Source organism: Dromaius novaehollandiae, chromosome 1 (assembly GCF_036370855.1).
Source record: "Dromaius novaehollandiae isolate bDroNov1 chromosome 1, bDroNov1.hap1, whole genome shotgun sequence".
NCBI lineage: Eukaryota > Metazoa > Chordata > Aves > Casuariiformes > Dromaiidae > Dromaius > Dromaius novaehollandiae.
In genome coordinates, this window is record NC_088098.1 from 7,640,212 (window position 1) to 7,664,976 (window position 24,765).

The 24,765-nt window shown below is 36.9% G+C and overlaps 1 protein-coding gene across 2 annotated transcripts in view; it reads left to right on the forward strand.

The window, feature by feature from the left end:
• CACNA2D1 (calcium voltage-gated channel auxiliary subunit alpha2delta 1) overlaps window positions 1-24,765 on the forward strand; it is a 413,553-nt gene that overhangs the window by 285,796 nt on the left and 102,992 nt on the right. For both annotated transcript variants that reach the window (XM_064504936.1, XM_064504943.1), the window contains exons 7-9: window positions 5,275-5,406; window positions 23,022-23,091; window positions 23,924-23,974. In XM_064504936.1, coding sequence (XP_064361006.1) covers window positions 5,275-5,406; window positions 23,022-23,091; window positions 23,924-23,974 — 253 coding nt within the window. The remainder of the gene's footprint in view (window positions 1-5,274; window positions 5,407-23,021; window positions 23,092-23,923; window positions 23,975-24,765) is intronic.

The window sequence follows — 24,765 nt, forward strand, 5'->3', positions numbered from 1 at the left end:
CATCTCTATTACTCTCCTCAAACTGATTTTTGATGAGATGTGGAGGTTTTTGGATGACTGTTTTGAGTTGAATACTTTCCTGTGGTATTCCGTGCAAAGCCTAAGTGTCTAAATTCAGACTCCCAGTTCCACTCAGGGGAACAGTTACCAAGGAGATAGTATTTAATTTGGAAGCACTTAAATCTTTCATTGGCTCTGGCCTTTTGCTTATGCTAAACTTTGCATAAAATAGATGACTTAAACCATGCATCCAAATTTGAAGGGTTGAAGTTCAAGCTGCTAACAGAATTGTTCTTTAAAATGACTATATTTGGGAATCTAGAAAATGAATATATATGAGCCAGTACAACCATCTAATACAAAATATTCATGGCTTTTTGAAATTTATGGGAGACCATTCCTTCTCAGTCCAACATGAGTAAAATTTTCCAGTGACAGTTGAGAGTTTGTAACACTATATTTAATTTAACATAAACTGGAAGGAAAGTAAGCTTGAAAAATTGAGTAAAGCAGACAAGTTGTAAAGAAGGCTACTTTGCGCCTTCGGTAGAATATCTATAATACCTGAAAATTATCGGTACAGACAGAAGCCTGTCAATGCACACACATAAAAAACTGTGCTTGCAAATATATGCTTCCTCTCTGCCCATTTAAATACCCTAATGTTTGACTGCAAATATATGTTTTATTCATAACAATAGCTGGGCAATGTTGTCTTTAAAGAATTCAATGAGTCAACTTCCTTAAACAGGATATGGAGCTGTAATACTTTCCATACAGTAAAAGGCCATTAATGAGGTGCAGAGCTGGGCCCTTCTGCTCTCCCTGGTGTGCCTATAGCTGCTTCACCAGGGAATGGTAGCTGTCATATTTTCGGCTGTAGTAAATAGCTCCCAGGATTTTCAAATAAAGTTACACTCTGCCTTATATGCAGGCCAGGGCCTATACATTGAATAAATCATCAGAAGTGTGTTCTTCCATTTCTTCTAAAGAGAGAGCAATAGTGCTCTCTCTATTTTATTGATTGCATTTGCAGGGGAAAATTGAATCTGTGCCTTGTCAAGGCCTCTGAATCTTGTGTCATAAAGAACAGAAGAAAAGAAAAAGATGGATGGAGTTCAGTGGGATTAGCCAGAAAGAATCATGTTGCCTATTGTGCCATGACGAATTTCATTTTTTCATCCTACCCATGTCAAGTGAAAGGTAGCAGTTGAAGTACTTTGAAGAAGCAATCTTCAAAGACTTCTTTTAGCAGAATTGGAAATAAGCTTATTGGAGAGTTATCTCAAACTAGATTTTCTGCCAATTATCAGTCAAAAACTTTTTCCTGTGCAGAGGTTAACTCAAAGGGAAAGGTAAGTGCTTCTAGAATATACAGCACCTCAGTAAGTGTGGCAATAATGCCTCTAAACATTTCTGTTTTACTAAGATCCATTTTTTAAATAACAGAAAAACAAGTGAAATTCTCACTTATCACGTGAATCCAATAGAAATTCATGTCTTCAAATTAGGGTATTCTGAGAGGTGATACGCTCTTAACTATGAGCTAGTCAAAGTAGCACTGCATTGACTTAAATGTACATATTAAGAATCATGATATCTTAGGAAGAACTACTTAAAAAATTGTTATTGCTGTTTGTGATGTTTTTATTTGCTTTTCTTCGGATGGCAAGTTTCAAATCTATCGCTGTAGGCTTTAAACCAGAATCAGGTATTGGTTTGAAATTGCCTACTACCAGAGATACTGCATTCAAAAAAGTAGGGGAACTGATTTTTGCTTGCCTTTTAAAGTCCGGAGTGTATTCTTTTGCAGAAGCAAAGAGGCACTAAATGCTGCAGATAAAGACATGGGGAAATAAATGATTAATGCTAAAATTCCTAACAACTGTTACCTCATTTATTGTCCACTGGATTAGTTAACACAAATTGGATGTACTCTACGTGCAAGTAACTAATGGCAAAAAACAGAAACAAACTAACAGAAAAGCAAGCAAGCTTCAACTGCAGATAGCAAAGTACTCCAGAAATAATTGTTTTAATGATCATACAATGAGCTATTTACAAAGCATTCCTATCCAATAAATTATGTGTTTGTTCCAAGTATGGGACAAGTTATTTTTGTGAAGATAAGAACATTAATTAAGAGGAAGCTGATGTGTATTGAAGCTTACAATTATGCTGTTAAAATTTATTTTCAAAATGGGACTGAGGTACTTAACTATTGATTTCTGGAGTTCAGGAAGATGTGTTTTTTGGTATGGGGGAATAGATACATTACATACTGTTAGTAGCTTTTCCTCACATTTTATTCATATTACTCATGTGTGGACATTCTGCTCTTCTTCTTTATGTTGAGTTGTGCATTGTTATCTTTATTTTCAGTCATTTAGACTTGATACAATATTTTTTCACGGCTGCAAGTCTTTGGGTTTTCTAGGATGTTTATCTTTTTTAAAAAGTCTCTGAGAGAGATTTGGAGAGAGAGAGGAGGAGGAGAAGGGGGAGGAACTGGGACATAAATAAGAAAATAAAACTCTTGACACTGGGGCATCACTTCTCCACAAATATTACAAATAGGATCTAGGGAGATGTATTTCTTGCTTTATAGCCTAATCTCGACAAGTCTAACAAAGTGCTGAAATTATCTCCTTAGTTCCTCATTTTTTATATATGTATGTGTGTGAGATATATATGTTTGGACTATATTACAAAGACTCCCTTTGCAACAATATCTGTAAATGTATAGTAATATGTTTGATATATCTTAATATTTAATATAGTTTATTCATTTGTAAGACTTATTGTCTGAAGGAAATACTCTCTTTAGAAATATTGTATTCCATTTCATATCAGAGAAGGCAGTTTCAGGGGATGCATAGCCAGAGATTTAGAAAAGCAATTATGAGCATGATTAACTTAAAATATATTTTTTTCCCTGATTAAATGTTTTGCTGAATAGGAGTATCATTGGTCTGAGCAACCTGGTAAAGTCACTACCAGATTTGGGGCTAGGGATTTCCATCCTCCAAGTTTCAGTTCCATGGCTTAGCTGAAGACCACCTTTTTCTATCCGGTGTCACGTAGAACGGTATTTTTCAGATGGGGAGGGGACTGCAATCTAAGTCAGGTCACAAGGCCAGATAGATGCATTTGTTTATGTTTTGATGGGGCTTGGGAATCCATGGAGGACCCTGAAACCCAAATGTTTTGTCAGTGGGAAAAGCTGCTGTCTCTCAGGTGCCTTTGGTGTCCTAATCTCCAACACCCTGAATTTCATTGGGAGCCATAGGCTTGCACTTGCATTGGGCCAAGTGCCGTAAATCAGGTGAGGAAACAGTGCCATGGAGCAAACAAAATTAAAGCACAAAAGGAAATTCTTGTCTCAGTAAGTAAACGACAAAGCTTCTAATAACTTCATGGAGCCACTTTGGGAAGTCAAAGGAAAGAAAGTCAAATTTCGAAGAATTTAGAAAGATGGTATATAATGCTTAATTACACAGTAGATCAAACTGGTTCTAAAAGACATAATAGAATAGTTATCATTTTAAAATGATAATTAAGTTATTATGGTACTTAAGGGAGTTATTCCTCTTTCTCAAGTAAACATATATATTTTTATAATTGCCTACTTGACAAAGAGACAGGTATATAGTAAAGCTTATTGGTTACAGGAAATCTCAAGAGTTAGAAATTGTATGTGATATTTCTATATAAAGCTGTATCTTCAGAGAGTAATATTCTCTTAAAACTTCTTCGAAAAACAGATAAACCTTTCTCCAAAACACATGGTGTAGCAATTTTCTCCTTAACCTTTAAAAACAAGCCTATAAAATTCAATGTTACCATCTCATTTCTTTAGTACCTACAACAACCATACTTTGGAAATAGGCTATCAAATGTTAACTTTTAACCTGTCCTTATTTTTATTGTTTCTGTTTTTTCACAGTGATAATGGGCTAGAAAGTAGACATAGATACAGAATTTTGTACCCTGATGCCACTGATCTGCCTTAAGCTTGAAGTGTTTTCTTACAGCTTGACTTGTCTATTTGCAAGAGAACTGAAACTTCTTCCATGCAATACTAAAGCATAAGCAGTGTCTAAATTACAATATGGCTTTTCTTAGGATTTGTGTCTACATCTTCAGCTGTTTTGAAATGTTTTTTTTTCCCCTCTAGCTCTCATTTCACTCTCAGTGATCACTGTATCACTATTATTCTAGGTGTTTCAGAAATGTTACTTATAATGCCATTGGGCAACACAAAGGAAAGAATCAGTGACCCAACCAACAAAAGAAAAAAACCCTTGCTCTTTCTAATTAACTGAATGCCAGCTGTTGCCTGACATGAATAAGATTTTTTTCAAAGTTAATGAGATCTTTACAGCTGATTAAATCATGGGGAAAAGCATGGTTATCTGTACCATAATAAAATTTCATTATTTGTTCAACTGATTATTACTGTAGCAGTGTTCATTGGCTGTAGAGCAAGGCTCCCATCATCTCTTTTTCACAGACTCGTAGGGCGTGTTAAAATGTATATTTGCGTGGTTAACACAAGCATCAGCTGCGAATATAAATTTCTGCCTACCTGGCCACTTAATGTTTAACTGATCATGCTTAAGAATATGAATGTCCTTGTATTTTCAGCTCATTGGGAAACTGACCCAGCTCATAAATATTAATGTTCACTCTGCTGGTCATTCCGTAAGTGATCACGTCTATAAACGTGAAGGTCTTGTCAGCATGCAGTAATGCGTGCTGTTGTGCGTGCTGCTCCCACCTTAATTTTACCATTCTGATGCTCATTGTTGCCTTTTTCCCACAGAATCCACTTACAGCATCCTTTCTGAACAGGAAAACTCTGTTAGCTTTTCTAAAAGACTCATCTACTTTTGTTGGCATCATTCTAGTCTTTCTTCTTGCAGCATGGTGTGACTAATCGAAATACCACCTTTACATACTTGCATTTACTTTTCTATGTCTGGGAAGTACAACTCGAATGACATCTCAGAAAAAAATATTTATCAAAGATATTGAATATGCAAATAAACCAACAGTTATGGCATGTAAATAATGCATTGGGAGGAAGAGAGTGTAAGGAGCTTAAAACTGCCAAGAAAGAGGAGTGTGTTCCCTTAAATTTCCTTAAGTCTTTGTTGATGCGTTAAACAAAATGTTATGACCATCTGCAACAATTTAGTTTTCTCTTTGTAGTCATTGCTACTTGTCTGAAGATGTAACTGAGTAATATCAAATATGTTTTTTCTTTGACAGCGACGATAGTATTAAATGAACTCAACTGGACAGCAGCCTTGGATGATGTGTTCAAGAGGAACAGAGAAGAAGACCCCACCTTGCTATGGCAGGTTTTTGGTAGTGCAACTGGCCTCGCCAGGTATTATCCAGGTAACTGAAGTCTTCTAAAAAACTGTCCTACAGTACTGAAATGCAGTCACACATTTCCTGAAAAAATTCTAAATGATTCACAAGCAATAAAAGATAACCAAAGATAGCTTTCTCCTATAACTGGGCTTTCCATATATGAGAAATAACTCAAAATCTGTGACGTTATTCTGGTATGAAGGGAGAAAAACTGGATATGGAGTATATAGTTAGGTGCATCCTTTGCAGTAGAAGGAACAGTGGACAATGTTCTTTGAAAAGCTAAATATTTACATATTATTTTGATTGTTATGTAGAGAAGCACTTGAATATTTTCCAGTGAGTTTTTTTTTTTTACCTGTCTAGTTTCAAAAATAGCAGATCAGTAACTAAACAGACAATCTTTGTGTTAAAGTCAGTGAAAATACAACTGCACAATGCTGTGTTTACTTCCTGCAGAATCCACAATCTCTGACAATTATGATTTTACCATTAGAGCTAAGGTCAATGAATACAACTCGATTATTTCAACCAGCATCTGTTCCACCTGTCGAAGCATCCCATTACTGAATCACAGCAATTAATTTAAATAGGGGTATAGTTTAATGAATTTAGGCCATCCGTACTCTGAATTAATATATTTGACATGCACCACCAAAGGGAAGGCTTGTTTTGTGCTAGGCGTACTGCCTCCACGGCTGCTGTTCTGGAGGAGTGATGTTGTTAGCAGGGACAGAACAGTGTGACCGCCAGACACAAGCTAATTGTGTGCGCTGCCTTCTATCTGTCTTACCCACAACTGGTTAAGGAAGAACGTGGGATTCTTTCCCTTCTGTTATAGATTTCTGATGTTTCTGAGGATGAAGAAGATTATTTTAAAGCTGTTAACCATGTCATTAACCCAATTGCTAACACTGCCAGAGAAGCTGCCTTAGGCTAGTTTTGAGGAAGAAATACTTCACAGTACTTGAATCCTGTTTGTATTATTGGCTAGAGGTCAATGAAATAAGTACAGTGAGATGTTGGCAGAAAAACAATATTGAAAATGCTAATTTCAGATTTTATTTATTTCAAAGGTTTCTCCTTCAATGCTTGTGAGATCTATTAGTACTATGTTTGAGGTCACCATTTATCACCACTTATTATATAGTGATGTTTTTCAAGTGCTGGGAAAGAAGTGTTTCTAATACATTTCTGTGACAAACTCTAGAAAATTCATTTTCATGTATAAAATTATCTTTTATATTACTGAAAAGTTTATTCTTATGTTCTTATATCTAGCTAACCTATATATTCGGTTATTTACCAACACAACACAGGAGCCTCAATCTTTATATAGTTGTCCTCAGAACACATCTATAAAATAGGAAAAGGTTGTTTTTTCCTATTTTGCAGGTGGATATGTTGCCTGTATATACTCCATCTAAATACAAATTTATGATTAGTATAAAACCAAGATCCTCAAACTTGCTGCTGAGTGGCTGCCTAGTCCTCTCAGGACCTAACTTGCATTAGAATTTTAGTTATAAACTGGACCATTTCCATATGTCCATATTTCCATATTTCCAATTACTGAAGGCTTAAGTTAGGTAGACCAACTTCAAATTTAAGTAATTTAGTTTTCTTTGAATTCATTAGAAAGTGGAAAAATATGTGTTTTGGTAAGTATGAGGAGATGACTGCATCACCAGGCAACCGAAATACCTCAAAAATCAGATCCCAGGTTCATTTGCTCAAGCTCCCATGGCAAAATATCTGTCATGACAGAACTACAAAAGATGGTGCTGAACAAAAAACAGTGCAGTTTGTTACATCATTTTCCTACTTTGAAAAAGATATCTGCATAGCAAAACAAGGATTCTGCATATGCATAATATATAGCAGTAGCTACAACATATTATTCTTTTATTTGTGCATAGAGTCAAGATAAAAATGACATGGTCCTGCTTCCACCTAGTAATAGTAAAGTACTCATTTCAGCTGAGAAAGGGTTGGGGTTGACACAAAACAGTAGTTGCATGAATATTGAATACAACTGAATGAAAATACTGATTCTAGGTTAATACCAGTATAATTGGCAAAAAGCATGAGATGTGTGGTCCACTTCCTTCAAGGATGCTGCAGATAGGCGTAGTGTTGTATGTCATTTAACTAGTCGTCACTATTGTTATGTTTAGCCAGTAAAATATGATTCCTTGGTATATCCTACCTGAGTAATTCCCCGACTCTTAAATTTTACACATGCACAGAGTAATGTGGAGCAGTTTGATGGCGATCTTAAGTTGTATATGTGTTTTTCTGTGCTTCTTCTCCTTCCCAGTTCCTGTTTATAGCTTAAATTGGTAAGGCTTTGATTAAGTCTTTCTGCACGTTTGTCCATCTTTCTCTTTTTCTTACTTTGCTGAGACCTATCTGACACACACAGATGTTCTGGAAATGAAATCAAGTTTCATATAGTTGACTGGATGCTTTTCATATTTACTTTTTGAAAATGATTTTATTATATTGTAAAAATTTGCTTAATTATATTAGCCTTAGGTAAGCCTGCTGCAAAAGGGTGATTTTCTCCATAGTGATGATATTTGTGAAGGATTTGGACTTATCAAAAATCAAAAGTAAAATAAAGCTGTTTGAATTATTAGCTGCAATATATCCACTGTCTTGTCTCTCCAGAAAATCGATCTTTAGGTATCTCTGAGCTATAGAGGATGTCTTCAATCACAGGGTTCTTGAACTAATGTTTTTATCTGATAATATCCCACTTCCTTGAGTAATTGGATGGTATATCACTTCTGTCCTAATAGGCTCTTAGGCTGTCCTTATCACCATGGTAACCAATAGCATTAAGGGATCATTCTGTGAGTGACTCCGTGGGTGGAAAGTATGTGTGAAATATTAGATTATTTTTCTATTACATGTATCCTGTTGTTTCCTGTGTGCATGCTGTTGCCGTCACTTTTGGGCACTCCTCTAGCATCACAGATAGGATCTTTTATAATTTTCAACAGTGCTTTGTCTGACTCTTAGATGTCTGACTCTCCTCTATAACAACGGGACAAGACAGATGTCCGGCTACAACCAGGTCGAGACGCACAGTATTTAGACCAGTCTCTTTCCTCAGACTTTTTTCTTTGTAGACTCTAGCAAGTGGTATTAGAGTTAAATTGTATATTAATTAGATGCAGCAGAATGAGAATAGGAAGCTCCCTCTTACTTGAAATAAATAACATCTGGATTTATTTGTTTATTAGTATTAGATAGAGGAAGTAATAGAAACAAAGTTTTCACTTCCTTTATTGTTATGATGTAATTAGTCTATCAAATATTTGTTAGTCCAAATGTCATTTTTATTTAGGAGAAAGTCACATTCTATGTGAAATGTTATCTTAGGGGGCTTCTTGATGTTTTATTTGTTTTATTTATTTATTTATTTTTGAGAAGAAGAATGTATGTAATACAGGCAAGCTAGATTTAGAAAGATACATATGCAGATAGATGGTTACAGATATATAAGAAAGTTAGGTATTAGAAAGATATATGGAAACACAGATCTATCTGTCTTCTTCCATATCTGCAGTGACAGCAGAATCACTGCAAGGGGGTCTGTACAGCAGGGATGTGTACAGCAGCTTCCTACCTTTACCTTACAAGATGCCCCAATAGAAACATTAAAACCTGCATTGAGATCCACTTCTGCCATTATAAATTAATAGATTATTTGCTTCATTTTGTTTGTTAACTATTTTTCCCTAGAAGATACTCAGCACAGCTTTCGTTTTGAAATGTCAAGATAGAAATGGCAGAGAAGAACCCACAATGCAGGATACTTCCATGGGCCTTAAGCCTTATTTTCCACATTTTTCAATTAGAGCCTTAATCAGCTTGATAGACTCACTCTATGCTAAGCTTTTCCTTCATCTAATTACTTAACAAAGTGTGTCTTGACTAAAATAATTTTATAGATTAGAGAGAGCACTTAGTGTCAGCACTTCTGTTAGTTTAAACAGCAACATACTTGTGAAGAGAAATGCTATTCTCTATTTTTCCTCTGTTAGCACTATCTCATCATTCCCTGAGAACCATTGACTTCATCCTTATAGTAGATATTTACAAAATATTTCAAGAATGTTTTATGTGAGTTTCTGATGCATAGATGTTCCACTGTTAATGAAAAAAAACATGTATTTTTTGCGTAGCTTGCATCTATGTGGTATTAGATAGAGTGATGATGGTTGACCGTAGTGCGTTGAACCATTACTTTAATAAATCTTGATTATCGTTCTGGCTGGAGAATCATATTAGGGAGCATTTGAACCATCTGGACATACACAGTCTATGGGACCTGATGGGATGCACCTGCGACTGCTGGGGTAGCTGGCCGATGTCACCGCAAGGCCACTCTCGATTATCTTTGAAAGGTCATGGTGACTGGGAGAGGTGCCTGAGGACTGGAAGAAAGCAAATGTCACCAGTATCTTCAAAAAGGTCAAGAAGAAGGATCCAGAGAACTGCAGGCCAGTCACCCTCACCTGGATCCCCAGGAAGGTGATGCAGCAACTAATCCTGGAAACAATTTCCAAATGTATTAAGGACAAAAAGGTGATTGGGAGTAGTCAGCATAGATTTATGAAGGGGAAATCATGCCTGACCAACCTGATAGCCTTCTACAGCAAGATGACAGGCTCTGTGGATGAGGGGAGAGCTGTGGATGTTTATTTTGACTTCAGTAAGTCTTTTGACGCTGTCTCCAATAATGGCCTTATAGGCAAACTTAAGTTTGGACTAGATATGTGGTCACTGAGGTGGATCGGAAACTGGCTGTACTGCTGGGTTCACAGGGTTGTGAACAGCAGCACAAAGTCCATATGGAGGCCAGTAACTGGTCAAGGATTGATGCTGGGGTCAGTGCTTTTCAACATCTTACTAATGACCTGGATGATGGGACCAAGTGCACCCTCAGCAAGTTTGCAGATGATACCATACTGGAAGGAGTGACTGATACACCTGATTCAGAGAGACCCCAACAGGCTGAAGAAATGGGCTGACAGGAACCTCATGACGTTCAGCAAAGGGAAATGCCAAGTCCTTCACCTGGCGAGGAATTAACTCCTTGCACCAGTACAGGCTGGGGGCTGACCAACTGGAGAGCAGATTTTCAGAAAAGGACCTGGAGATCCTGGTGGACGACAGGTTGAGCTAGCAATGTGCCATTGTGGCAAAGGCACACAGCGTCCTTGACTGCACTAGGCAGAGTGCTGCCAGCATTTTAAGGCAGGTGCTCCTTCCCCTCTGCTTTGCCTTGGTGAGATAACATCTGTGTGTAGTTTTGGGCTCCCCAGTGCAAGCAACACATGGATATACTGGGGTGAGTCCAGTGGAGGGCCACAAAGATGATGAGGGAACTAGAGCATCTCTCATATGAGGAGAGTCTGAAAGAGATGGGGTTCTTCATCCTGGAGATTAGAAGATTCAGGAGGCTCTTTTATCAGTGTGTATAAAAATCTAAGGGGAACAGAGAGAAAAGAGGATAGAGCCAGACTCTTCTCAGTGGTATCACAAGAGGCAGTGGGCACAAACTGAAATACAGGGAATTCCATTTAAACAGAAGCAAAAGCCTTTTTTTTTTTTTTTTTTCCCCCAATGAAAACACTGGAGCAGGATTGCCCAAAGAGGCTGTGAAGTGTCCTTCCTTGAAGATATTCAAACCTCAACTGGACACAGTCCTTTCCCCTCCGAACACTGCTGCAGACTTGTCACTGAACATCCCTGAATCACTTTGTTCTAAAATGTGGAAGAGTGTTTCCTGAGAGCACCCCCGGCCAGCTCACCCATTTCATCTGTGATCCTGCAGTCAGTTTCATCTAACAATATCAAATATAGTGGTCAGGTTATGTGTTGAGAAATGATAACTGTCGCTCCAAGGGACTAGCGACTGCTGGGCAGCAATGGAGGACACAACCAATTAATTGATTAGCCAGCACAAAGGTACCCACACAGAGATACCTTTCCTACTTATTCCCATTTTGTAGAATAACGGTCAGTTCAGAGGTAAGTGTAGCGAATGCTTGTTTTAGAAAGTAGGCTTTTATTTTAATTATTATTTTCTTTAATTTACATGTTAATGGATGGAAAGAGAAGGTTGAAGAAGTTGCACATATTGGGACCTCGTGGTGCATGCAGCGTTTCTGCCGGGGTCAGCGCCACGTGTCAGCCCGACAAGCCCATAGTGAGGAGGCAGCTCTGAGGGCAAGCCAGGAGGTCCAGCCCGTGGGTCAGGGCCAGCAGAGTGCAAGGCTTGGACATGCAAACAGCATAGCTCAGGCAAGGAACAAGGGCCTGGGCTTAAATGCAGCTACCAAGCCAAGGGGCAGAAGCATCTGTGAGGTTTCTCACAATTTTTTCCCCCTTTCCTCTCCCCACAGCAGTCTGATCCAGGCTACACGGCTGAGCCGTGTAAACGTGGCCTCGAACGCAGGCACCAGACCCCGGGGAGGCTGCAGAGCCTCCTGCTGCATGCAGGGATCCGACTGCTTCACATTTAAGGAACAGACTGATTTCATAAGCCACAGAAACAAGCAGATTTGTGTGGGACTGCAATTTATACCTCAATCTCTTATGTTTTCCTCTCATTATTACCCTCTTGCTCAGACTGGGAAATGTTTGCTGATATAAAGAAGCGACAGACAACTTCCTTCTCCTCAGTAATTAACTGCATTGGCTGGCTTATTGAAGGAAGACTCTATAATTTTTTTTTGTCCTTTTCGTCCACCTGCGCGGAAACCAGGTGATAGCACGGAGTGGCTGTTGTTTGCAGTCTATTTGAAAATTGATATATCTGATCTAATGAAGTTAGCCTGCAAGTCCTTATAATTCTGCATAATGGCAAGGTTCTCTTCAAGCCACAACTGACCATTTCATCTGTCATTAAACATATAAACAGTACTAATTTATTTAAAAATGTGAAGCATTGCAGGTTCAATATAAAATATACAGATCTCCAGGGGTTATGTTAGATATTTTCTGAAGATTTCATCCAGATGTTATGACATCAAAAATTCTAACAGCAACATGCTTGCTAAAATATGTGATGGTAGCAGAGTGACTGGTGAGATTGTCAAGCCATTAAAATCAAATGTCTCAGACATTTTAAGTGATTTTTATACCTAAATCGTTCTTTTTCTATGAATTACAATGTCTGACCTCCATTTCTTTCATGGTTTTGCAGGAATATTTTTGTTTCGTAAGGAATGCCATGCATACATTGATTAGCCCTTTGGTGGCTGACACTGTTGCACATGATTTTACCATCCCACCCACAAAACTGCAACTAAAGAGTTTTCAAACATGAGAAAATAAGTTTTGAGTTTCTTCTTCTAGTTCTAGAAACTGGTATATGGACAGAATATAGCTTTTAAAATAGCACTTGCATACTGCTGGCATAGGGTTTGACTAGTTCTTGATGCAAAATTAAAACCAGAAACGTGTCAATGTTTTAGTAAAATCATCAAAATTGCCAATTAATTCCAATCCAAATGGAATTTGAAAAGATATAAAATTGGAAGTATCTCAACACAATGTTTTACTATTCAAAACTTTCATTTCTGGAGTGCTTTAAAAGAACAGAAGACGAAGAGGCAGGCTGAAATAGTGGTGAAGGAGGAGCAGCCCATGGTTTGTTCTTCCTCCACAGCGACTGGGCCACTACCACAATGCAGAAAACGCAGCAGTGGGTTGATCTGCTGCCTTTGTGTCACCACTGGAGAAGTGATTCTGGGATACATCAGTCTCTTGGTCTTCCCTGCCAGTGTTGCCTACTGCCCAGCATTGTCAGAGCCACCCGGCAGCAGAGGAGGGATGGACAAGGCAATAGACTTCCTGCACGGCTTGGAGTTGGGCAGCCATGGGATAATAGGTATCTTTCTCACTCACAGCTGCTGTTTTCCAGAGGGTAAGATTCATCCCATCAAATGGGATGGCTCAATTTTAGCCATTTAAAATCAAGGTGTGTTTGGGCTCTCTTTAGGCGCCAAAGGAATATGGTTATTCTCAGATGATACAATCGTCCAGGTAGGCACCTGCCTAAAAGAGATGAAATGGATGACTACTCTGGAAGGGTGTATCTCATCACCAGATATGGACTATCTAATAGAGGATGCCTGATGCAGATTAACTTTTTAAAAGGTAAAATTAACTGAGAATAATCCCTAATATAGTTCAGGGTTTGTTTTTCTTTTATAAGGTTGTTTCCAAAGTGATTTTTCTTAGATGGCAGGAGTCCATGCAAAATTTTAACTTTTTTCTTTTCTTTTAATCTTGAATTAGTTTGTCACAAACAGGGAATGGTGGGGTTTAAGCCCACCTACTTTTCCTCCTATAATCACTTCCCTGGGGGCTGGTGCATGTAGACTGTACATAGACAGAAAGGTGCTTCTGTGTAGATCAGATTACAGATTAAATTTATGATTAACCAGAGCACTGTGGACAAATTCGTTACCCCAAAATAAATTGAATTATTTAAAATAGTTTAATATAGTTTGACGGATGTTAAATTATTTACATTTTGTAAGGCAACTATCTGGCTAATTTTACTGCTAGGTGTAAGAAAGCAGCTTTTTTGAAGGAACAATTTATGATCAAAATTTTGGCAGGCTACTTGGAGGTGTAGGTGCAAACCAGCCAGTTCCTCTTTTAATCTTGAAATCCTTCTTAAAATTGCAGAGCTAATGGGGATTATAATTGTTAATCAATTCTTCATTATAACCCTGCAATGGAAAGCACATTATTTTTACTTTAGTAATTACTAGCTAAACAGATTTAAAAAACACTTTGTATTTTTGTGACTTTTGCCAGAGACCATATTAATCACCTCCTCACCTGTCTGTTTATTGTGTTTTGTAAGGATAAGTTCCTTAGTAAAGGATGTATTTTGTTTTGGACTGCAGACAGCCTAACCAGTGCATTTATTTGCAGCTAAATATGACATAGAATCTTTCTAGACATAGCAATAAATAAGCTTAAGAAAACTTGGCTGCAAAGACTTACTAGAGTAAAAAAACCACACTCTTGATTTAGATGAATGTTTAGTATGAAACACTATTTGGTCAGCAACACCAGATCTATTATTCTCTCAGGGAAAATATGAAATAATATTTGCCACAGTGTAATACTAGAAAGGGTATTCCTGAAATGAGTAGTCTCAGATTCCAGTTAGTAGGTTTTATTTAGCAATAACCTTAACATGGTGACATATGAATAGTTTCAGTATCCTTTAAGGAGAATTGTTGATTATAGTTGCTATGTGGCAGAATATTTGCAGTTTTAGGAGAGCATTATGTCTGCAGCAGCGTGCAGAGGATGGCAGTGTGCCATGCCAGGTCAAGATCAGAAAAGCTGAGGCAATCACTAACAAAAATAAAACTGAAAAAGTAGTACTGTCCTGTCTCAAATGTTCCACATCCTTGAATCTTCACACCTCCTCCAGAGATGTAACAAGGGGGCTGCAGGAACTCAGACTTACACCTCACTGTCCCCAGGCAATGCCTCCGGCAACTCCCGCTCTCGCCGGCTGTGGCACAGCTCTGTGACTTATCCCTGGTTTCTTCAAACAGGAAAAATCAGCCTCCAGCCAGCAGCTCCATGACCTTCTCCTCTCACGTAACCCAGATGGACATCTGTATCCTCAGCATTTGACCATACCCCTGTTAGAGAAGGAGGCAGAGGCGGGAACGGGGAAGGGAACAGATAGAGGAGGGCTTTGTTTTGGTGCAGCCCTGGTTCCTACAGCTGTGGGAAAGCCAGTAAAAAGTGAAGTGCTGCAATATCAACTTCCTCGGTGAATGCGAGGGCCTTTGTGCTAATGAGGAAAGATAGTATATTCTTGCCAGTAAGGTCCTAAAGAGACTGAATCTTTACCAGACTTTCAGGTGAACTAGATACGAAGCAGCATTTCAAGATGTGGATGATCCTGTTATTTATGGAGATACATCTTTGTTGATGTGAAAAGTATTGAATTAAAATAGCAAGGTAGCTGTAAAGTGTAGGTCCCTCCTTAGCTAAATAAATAGATGCTGAACAAGACTGTAGTTTTGGAACTAGGTGTCTGCATAGTAGACTTAATTCTTACTTTAAGCACATATGACTTAATCATGCATAGAGATCTGTCTTAAGCTCATCTGCCTCCTCATCTCCACAGGTATGTCTGTATTAGTAAACAGAACAAGCCAGAGTTTTATTAGCATTCTTCCAGACAGTCCCGTGGTAGGATTCAAGGGTCAGCACATGCTAGCAGCCTTTCCTGATGGGCAGCACTGCGCCAGTTCTGGTTTCCTCCATCCTCCATAGTCCTCCTACACTATTGCAGCAGGCTTCATGTTCTCAAGCACACCTTAATGCTCTTGTGCTTTATGGCAGGACGTGTGACACACACGCACATCTTTCATCCTGTAAACACCCTCTGATGGGCCACAGTGCAACCTTCCTGTTGCTTCAGATATTTTGAACTGAAAAATTGAAAAACATAAGGCTGAAGGGCTGAGAGGAGACGCAAAGCCAACTGCTTTGTAATGTGGACGTGAGATTAGTTCCCACCATTACTTTATTTATCAGTATAAAGTTCTTTGTCCCTTACTAAATATATGCCTAACCATTTTTTTTAGCCATATTTTTCACCGTTTTCTGTTCCTTTTTTTCTGTGTACTAGGCTTGATTTTAGCCTTACTTTGTTTCTCTCTCTAGTAAGTGTAATATGATGGGAACTTTACATTCCTCACGCCAGCACTTTACTAGGATGTTTGGCTCCTCTTGTGTAGTTAGAGCTTACTAGAAACTAAATGGAGAAATGTAGAGGTAAGGAAAAGAGAACGCTGAAGTTGATTATCCAGAGGAATACTTTTGCCCATAAAGTCTTCTGAAATCCTTTGATTAAATATAGACAGAAAAGAGCTAGTATTATCTCATTCCCTTAATGAAAAAAAAAAATCTTAAACATCTTCCCAGATGTCAGCAAAGCAGGTTTCACTCAACTGCTGGAGCACTCCCTGCTTAGACAAACTAATAATGCACCAGCTTTAAAAATCAATTTCTAATAACATAAAATGGTATCTCTCCAAATGAAGCACTTGCTGTGCACAGCTGCTCTTGTGTTAACCATTAATGCCAAGCAATAGTATTGCTGCCATGATATTGAACTCCCCAAAGAAAGTCATTACTGAAGCAGATAAGAGACTAGAGAGTCTAAAAAATCCATACAAAATGAATCAAAAGCTTTGAAAAACTAAGGACTTCACTTTTTTTTTTCAAAAGGTTTTCTGATTATTTTCATAGCTGATAGTTCCTGCTGAGAATTGAACATTCAAAGGAGGCTTTAGTGTACGAAGATAAAAAAACCTTTCCAAGTAATTTAGCTTATAAATTCTCAATCAGTGCAATTAGTCCAAAAGTTGGACCTTTATTCTTTTTGCATTGAAATAAGTCTCTTTAAGCATTATTCACTTTTTCTTTTCTTGACATCTGAGAAGAAAAGGTATGATCTGCACTGCTTATGGTCTTACCATAATCATCATATGGAAAATCTTACAACATGTTTAGTTGGGCTTCATTTCTTGAAAGCTGTTGTGCTGAATTTTGTAGTTGTGCAGATCCCTCAGTCACAGGATTGCATGCTATTTCTAGTGAGTTAGTGAACATTGCAGCCAGCATTTGAAGTTTATACCATCTGAGTCTTTGTGATACAAATTGAAATCTCCAGAATTTGCACTTATGAGAAAACAAAAAACACTGTGTTGTTGCTTTCGTACCTGTCCTCCTCAAGATTTAAGGATACTCCAGCCTGTTTTGGGAGAATAGTTAGTTCAGATGAAGCAAAAAATTTATGGAAGATGAAATTCAGTTTATATATTGAGAGGCAGAGATATTTGACTTTGATATAACAAAAATACATTTTGAGGCTAATTTTATGTTGCGGCATGCAGTATATGTCACATATTCAAATTGCTTTCCTTTTTTTTTTGGTGTGTTTTAGGTCTGCATGTTAGGACCATATAGTAATGGATTTGGGATCCTAGTAATGGAATACTCATAAAAAAACTCAGTGGTAGACTGATTGGGATTGAAATATAGCCCAGCAGTCTGTTGTCCATAACATGGGCAATGAATTCGGAAAACCTCTGCGAGATGACTCTGCTCTCTTTTCTGCATAGCGAAGGTGCTATAAAAGTTAGAGATGACATTGCACAGTGCTCTCTTTTCTTAGATAGATTTTACCTGAAGATAATTTGAGCTCTCGGCAATTCTAAGTCATTGTCTGAATAAAATACTTGAGAAGTAGCTGCAAACAGCCAAATTGGCCAGGATGAGTCTCTGTTCTGGGGCGGACAGTATCTATTCATCCAGCAGTCAGCTTTATGATATAAGTAACTTGTGTCTTGGGTATAGCAGTGCAAAGCACTTCATGATGGTTAATATTAATGGCTATTAAAGTTATGTCTATTTATTATTTTTATTTACCATGTCTCATCACTTTTCATCTTTTATTGAAAAATAACTGAGCAATTCTACGAAGCTGCTGCTGCCACCAATCTTCGCTACTTCCTTCAGAGTAGTAAGCTGAGGAATAAGGCATTTCCCGGGCAGTGTGGGCTATCGCATACTTAAATGCAAATTTGTTGACATGATTTCTCTAAAAGATTAGAAGAAATATTAAAAAGAAAACAGGTGCAAAGGACAAACTGCAGGTTGCGCCTCAAACTTTGTTCCATCTGAGGAAGACTTTACTGCATCTGGCACTGGGGACTAAGTTTATGGATGCCTATATTTATGCCTATATTTATGGATATTTCGAATGTACATATAATCTTTTTTTCTTGAAAGACAACAACATAAAATTCAACTTCAACAAATATTTGTTTGCCTGACCTAGTAAATGCTGTATTGATGTGATTGCCTAGTAGCCCTTCTGAGATGGAAATATAACGAAGTTTGAGTCAGAATAAGATGTATTTGCTAAGTGGGATGTGTGTAGCAGGTGGATAGCAATTCTTACCTGAAGATTTCTATTCTATGCATGCTTCGCATTCGAGCAGTCAAGGCTTCAGCCCATCTGCGGCAGTTTAGACCTGCACCAGGTCTAGGCCTCTTTCTCCAGGTATATTAGGAGGATGTAAAGTTCATAGTTCACCTGCGCCTCTTTGTTTCTTCCTGGTGCGTTCTTAAACCAATGGAGCAGGGCAGATGTGCTCCAGGTCCCACTGAGCAGTATTACCTGTGCCACTGTGTTATGCCAGCATCATCCAATGAATTAGAAATGGGCAGATGTAGTCAAGGTCTCACTTACCTGAGCAGTACTTTCATTTAGACTTCATCCGGTGACAACATAAACTGTCTTGAGTGTGTGATCAACAGAACAAAGGATTTCCACCCTACATGGGCACAGGTAAAAAAGTAGCATAACTTCCTCTTGCTTGAAATATAGCCAGACCTACATCTGCATAAGGCAAAGAGCAGAAGGGGTATCAAGCCAAATGAATAATTTATAAAATATCAGATCTAACCATATGCCAAACAGGAAAATCATCAAAGAAGAACATAACTAAAGCATAATGTATGCAACAGAGGACTGTGTAGTGCTGACATAGTTCAAAGATAATAGTATGCAACAGTGAAACGCATGCTGGAGCTGACATCTCCAAGAAAGTCTGGAAGCCAAATTCCAAGGCATCTGATTAAAATGCATGTTTTAAACAATAGGTTATATAAGTGTGACCATAAATCTCAAAATCATTGATCTTCAATTTTACTGTTTTAGGAAAATTTGTTAATTTTTTTGTGTATTTCATATTTACTTTCATCTCAGGCATTATAGTGGCCTTAGTCAGTACCCAGTTTCACCAGATGGCTTTAGAGCGTGTTCTATATACAGGCCAATGGTAATGCATGCTTTCCAGAGGTGAACGTCTAATCACTTTCTATATTGTTATAAATCTGTAATTACTTATTTTTGCATTGAGAGCATTCGTCATCTTTTGAAATTGGTAAAACATGAAATCAGGGTAAATTAAAATTAGATCATTGGAGATCAAATGTCCTATGGGAATTTTAGTTTCCCAGTAATGGTGATTTCAATAAGATCCTTAAATAGTCAGAATGTATCCAAAACCAGTGAATAGATTTGAGACCATTCAAAGCCATCTAAAATTAAAGTGCAAATCCAGAGAGATAGCTTAGGATGAGTGAGTAATTTAGTCATGTTGATTCTTGAGGATGAAGTGGGATTTCAGCACTTCCTTGGTGTGAATGAAATTTTAGCTAGTAAGCGCTGAGTCCTTATTTGTTCAGTCATGCAGACACTTGCTACCAGATTATATTTACTGTTGTAGAAAACATCATAAAAATCAATAGAACTACTTCTGTCAGTAAACATTACTTTTCTTAATTACTGTTTGCATGATCCAACTTCAATTAATATCTGATGAAAATTTCCACAGTCACAGTGTAAATGCAGTAAATTTTGCTCCCATGGAAACTCCAGTATGCAGGTGCTCGTTATGTTTACCTAAATTGAAGATACTGTATTAATTACAAAAAACTTCATCTTGACACGTGGGACAGAAAATTATTCCAAAACAGCTGTTTTAAAGGAGTGTAATAAGATAATGTTGTTAAAGACCTTCTCCAGAACTCTCTGAAGCTGAGGACAGTCTTTCCATGCCTGTGCATATTGAAGAGGGACACGCAAGTTAAAGAGAAGTCATAGAATTTAACTGTTGTGTTTACCATTCAGTCTAGCTCACAAAATGAAAAATTGCATATTGTCATTTACACTAATCTGAAAAGTCATAGGTAGGCTATTAGTTGTGTCCTGATTTTTTTTTTTTTTTAATCCCACAATTTATTCTGTGATCCTTTAGAAAGGTATGATTGGACCATTCTAATAGTTCACAGTATAATGGATCAAGCTCTGGGACTGTCTTCCCTACCAATGTGCTATTTAGCTTACTAATATAGATATAGCCAGAAGAGATAGTTTGGACTTTGTTGCAATCCAAGAAGCTATTGAAAAAGTGAGAGCATGACTGAGTTGCTTGAGTCTTCAGGGGAAGGACCTGCTCTGAAGAGTTCATCAGAAAGGGGATTTGTTTTCAAGTGTTTCATTTTACTGTATCGCACCCAGAAGTTTTGAGTAAAAGAATATAAAAAACATAAAAGAATATATTTTTCTAGTTTGTATTCCAGTAAAAACTAGCTTTTGCTATTCAGAGTCTTTTGGTGCTTTTTGGAAATGCTAGGAAAGGCATCTCAAAGTTTGTTGTTTTGGATTTCCTCTAAAAATATAAGTTAATGTTAATTTTGCCACTTTATGTTTCTGAAAGATTTGACACATTATATTTGGGTTAAATGACCTGATTCTGATGTGTATTCTATGTATGTAACTGGGGTTGACCTCAGGGATATTAAGTGCCTACCTGTCAGGTGTTATTAAGTCAGTATACATTTATGTTGCTCATATTGTCCACTCTTACCCAGATAAAATGTAATCTTAACCTGCGTTTCTGTAAGTGTAAGCTCAGAATTCAGAAATGCCAGGTTGTAATTCAGAATAGTATGTAAAGTTAGTCACGCTGTTATCTTCTTGAAGGTTATGATATCAAATAAATTAGATCTAAATGATGGTTTTCAGAGGATAATTTCTGTAATTTAGATGACTGATTCCATTTTAAATACAGAGGAGGTCAGTTACCACTGTTTTAGCAGAATATGTTGATGTTAGAAGCACTCCACTTCAGTTCCTGCAAGTTGTCTCTGAATTCATTTGCTTGGATAATGCAGTTCAGGAGCTGGACTTGTCTTTTATATGAACTCAATATGACCACTAAAAAAAATGTTTTAATTCACTAATTAGTGGAGATTGTTCAGAGTTACTGTCACCCTAGCAATGTAAATTATATTTTACTGTTGTTTTGCAATAAATCCAGATGGATATATTCAGATAATTGAAGTTCTCAATTTATTAAGACTGTCCTAGAAATGGGTTGATTAAGAGGGACAGAATTGATAGGGCATAGCCTTTTTTTGGATGCTACTGGAAAGCTTAAAAGTTTGGCTGAAGATACAGCTATGTTGGCCAGTATTTTGATTTACATTTGTTGTTCTACCTAAAGTGCTCATAATGCAAACTGAAATCTGTACATTCAGTGCATATTTTTCAAGTCTCGGGGAGTGTATTTGAAGGAAGGATTTTCAGGTAGAATTTCAATAGATGAATTTGTCTAGAAAGACACAAATACTCCATGATTAAATGTAGCCAATGATAATTCTTATTCTCTCCAGGGCATTTGATTCATAAAATATGGGTATATTTAACTTGGATATATCTAAGTAATGATACTTAAATTACTAAAAAGAAAAGATACAGACCAGTCTCAAAAACTCTATTCTCTTTGTTCTGGGAATTGCAAAGTCCTTTATCATCCTTATTTGACCCCAAAGCACCTTGGATGGTCTAGACTGAGTTCTTATCCAATGCTGGCCATAGACTTCGAGGCTCTTCTGATATGCAAAAGTATGTGATGTTTTTTGTTGGCATTATACTGATAAATGTCTTGGTGGTTATGCTCCCTTGAAATGTTCCAGTTACTTATGTGCTTACTCAGGTGACGGCCACTTACTGAAGGGTTCATTTAGTCAAATCCCAGTTAGGCAGCTACTCTAAGCTACTGGCTCTTTTTACATTCAAGGAGAGAGAATCATAATTCTTCCCATTTGTTTGAGATGGCTGTGTATTTAGGAAGAATCACCCTGGAGGTGCCTGTATCTCTCTCCATTTACTAGACAGAAAGATGCTGAACATCAGGAGATAGCTCTCCTGATGCTGTTAGTGTACAGTGAGAAAGGAAATTACAGAATATTATTTCATTTCATGTAACTTTTCGCATTTTTATTTCTGTTCGTTAAGCTGTCAGATGTTTTTGAAAGGTTCATTTTGTTTTTCAGTAATGAAAAGATGGTTGCTTTTGTTGAAAATTATGGTAAATCTTAGATTAAATACTTAGAAAAGGTTATTCATCTTCCCTTTTTCTTTACATACACACTAATATCTTCATCTTGTGTTATTTTCAGGAAAGGTTATACTTTCATGGCTCTTCTCTAGTTTGGGGTTTTAGGCCAAGATGTCTTGAGTCAGAGAATAAATTTTTAGATGCAAAACTGCGCTTTATAGTAGCACTGTATTACTATATATAACATTAATTAATTAATTAAGTCTTTTTAAAATAAAGTACTTTCTTGTTCTAAAAAATATTTCGTATCACAGAATGGTTAGTTGAAATGGTGGTTCCATTAAAGTCATTGGTCAATTGTAGTCAATAAATATTTTCTTCAACAGGATTTTGTCCTTTAAAACCTTCATTATAGTTCTATTCTATTATATTCTATTATGTGCTCATAAAAATACGTGTGTGTGTGTGTGTGTGTATGTATACATACATATTTGAAAAATAGGTTGCTAAAATACAGACCTTGATTACCTATACAAAATGCTGATATTTATGCAGAGCCTGTGACATTGATACATTATATTTTTAAGCATTTAAAATACTTTAGAAAATTTTCAATTTATTTTACACATTTTTTTTTTACTTTTTTAGCTTCTCCATGGGTAGATAAAAGTCGAACTCCAAACAAAATAGACCTGTATGATGTTCGCAGAAGACCATGGTAAGCTCTCTTTAAAGCACTTTAAAGCAAATACATCTCTCTTTCTAGATAAGTTTTTAAAGAAAATATTTTCTAATTATTATTTACAGCCAATCTTCCTCACTTTTAAATATTGTTGCTTTCTTTTTCAAATCAGTTAATTGTTCTCAATAGACAATATTTGCCTTACACTCTTCGTTATGCAATATCCAGTATACTATATAATACTGTTGCATTACACAGGCTTTTCATTAGGAGGATGACTATGAGGACAAGGCAATTAAATACTTTGGTTTAGTGCCAAAATCAAATGTAATTCAGATTATCAGACTGAACCATTCTTCTAGACTTTTACAAATGTTTACAAATATGTCTCACTGTTTTAGACTAACACAGTGATCACCAGACCTCGAAGAGAGAGAGAACACTCTGCAGGCGATGCTCTTGCTTAGTATTGCTTCTAAGGATTTTTGTCTGTTAGTCTCTCAAGACATAATGCATACTGATAGTGGGATTCGTACTACTGCAATGTACTCTTTATATGGACAAAATATCTTTCCCTAAGCTGGGCTGATGCAGTAATTCACCTGTCATCAAGATCTTTATCTCTGAAACTAACCCTTTTCAGTTATCAACATCTGAAATTAATGATTTTTGGTCATTACGTATTAGTTCCAGTTTTTCCCATTGCTGTTGGAACTTTAGTTTAATTAGAAGAATTAATAAGGGAAAATGATGGCACATGGTTTTTTACTAGATCCGATAGGAGGATGCTGTTGGTTCAGCTGGACTTGGTTCAGAGCTCACAGAGTCTCTTGGATCAAACATAACAAATCTATCTTTTTTATTTCAGGTATATCCAAGGAGCTGCCTCTCCCAAAGACATGCTTATTTTAGTTGATGCGTAAGTGTTTAATGAGTAGATATTGACTTTGGAGAGAAAGAAAGTATTTTATATCTATTGCACAAATCTGTACATGCTGAAAAAGGGGGAGAGAATTAGGAAGCCCTTATATACAAGCATGAAAAATCTTGGATATGAACAAAATAACTACACAGGAAAAAATAGTTCCAAAAAGTGCCAAAGAAACCTGAAAGTTGTTTAAACTGTACACAAGGAAGTATTTTTGAATCAATTTGATATTGTTCTGCTTTCAGCCTCTTAATTACTAATCAGTGGGAAATTTTTCATGTGCATGCCAGAATTTGTTGTAAAACACGAAAACAAAAACAAATTACTAGAAGCATGGAAATGTATTTAATCATAATTTAATGAGCCCAAAGGATGAGAATTTATGCAGACTTTTCATGTTTTACCTTACACATTTAAATATTGCCAAGTTCAGTTTCTGTAGAACATTAATCCCTAAGCAATATAAATTATTTTAATGGATAGATATAGCTTATACTTCTACATAAATGTGAAACACAAACAAAATAGGAGGAGAATTTGTGTGTTTTAGTAAAGGTTGCACTTTGTCAGTATAGCCCTCTTTGTTTGTCCTTATTGACCAGTTATTTAAATTGGGTTATTCTGTAAGGACAGAAAAGAATAATGTTGTGACATGGTATGACAAATTTGCAGCTGCTGTTGCTGATTTCCTATAAAAACTCAGACCATGTTTGGTATTTATACTGAGAGATTTATTCCATGTAGTATAGAAATTGAGCAAAGAAATTCAAAAAAACTCTTGT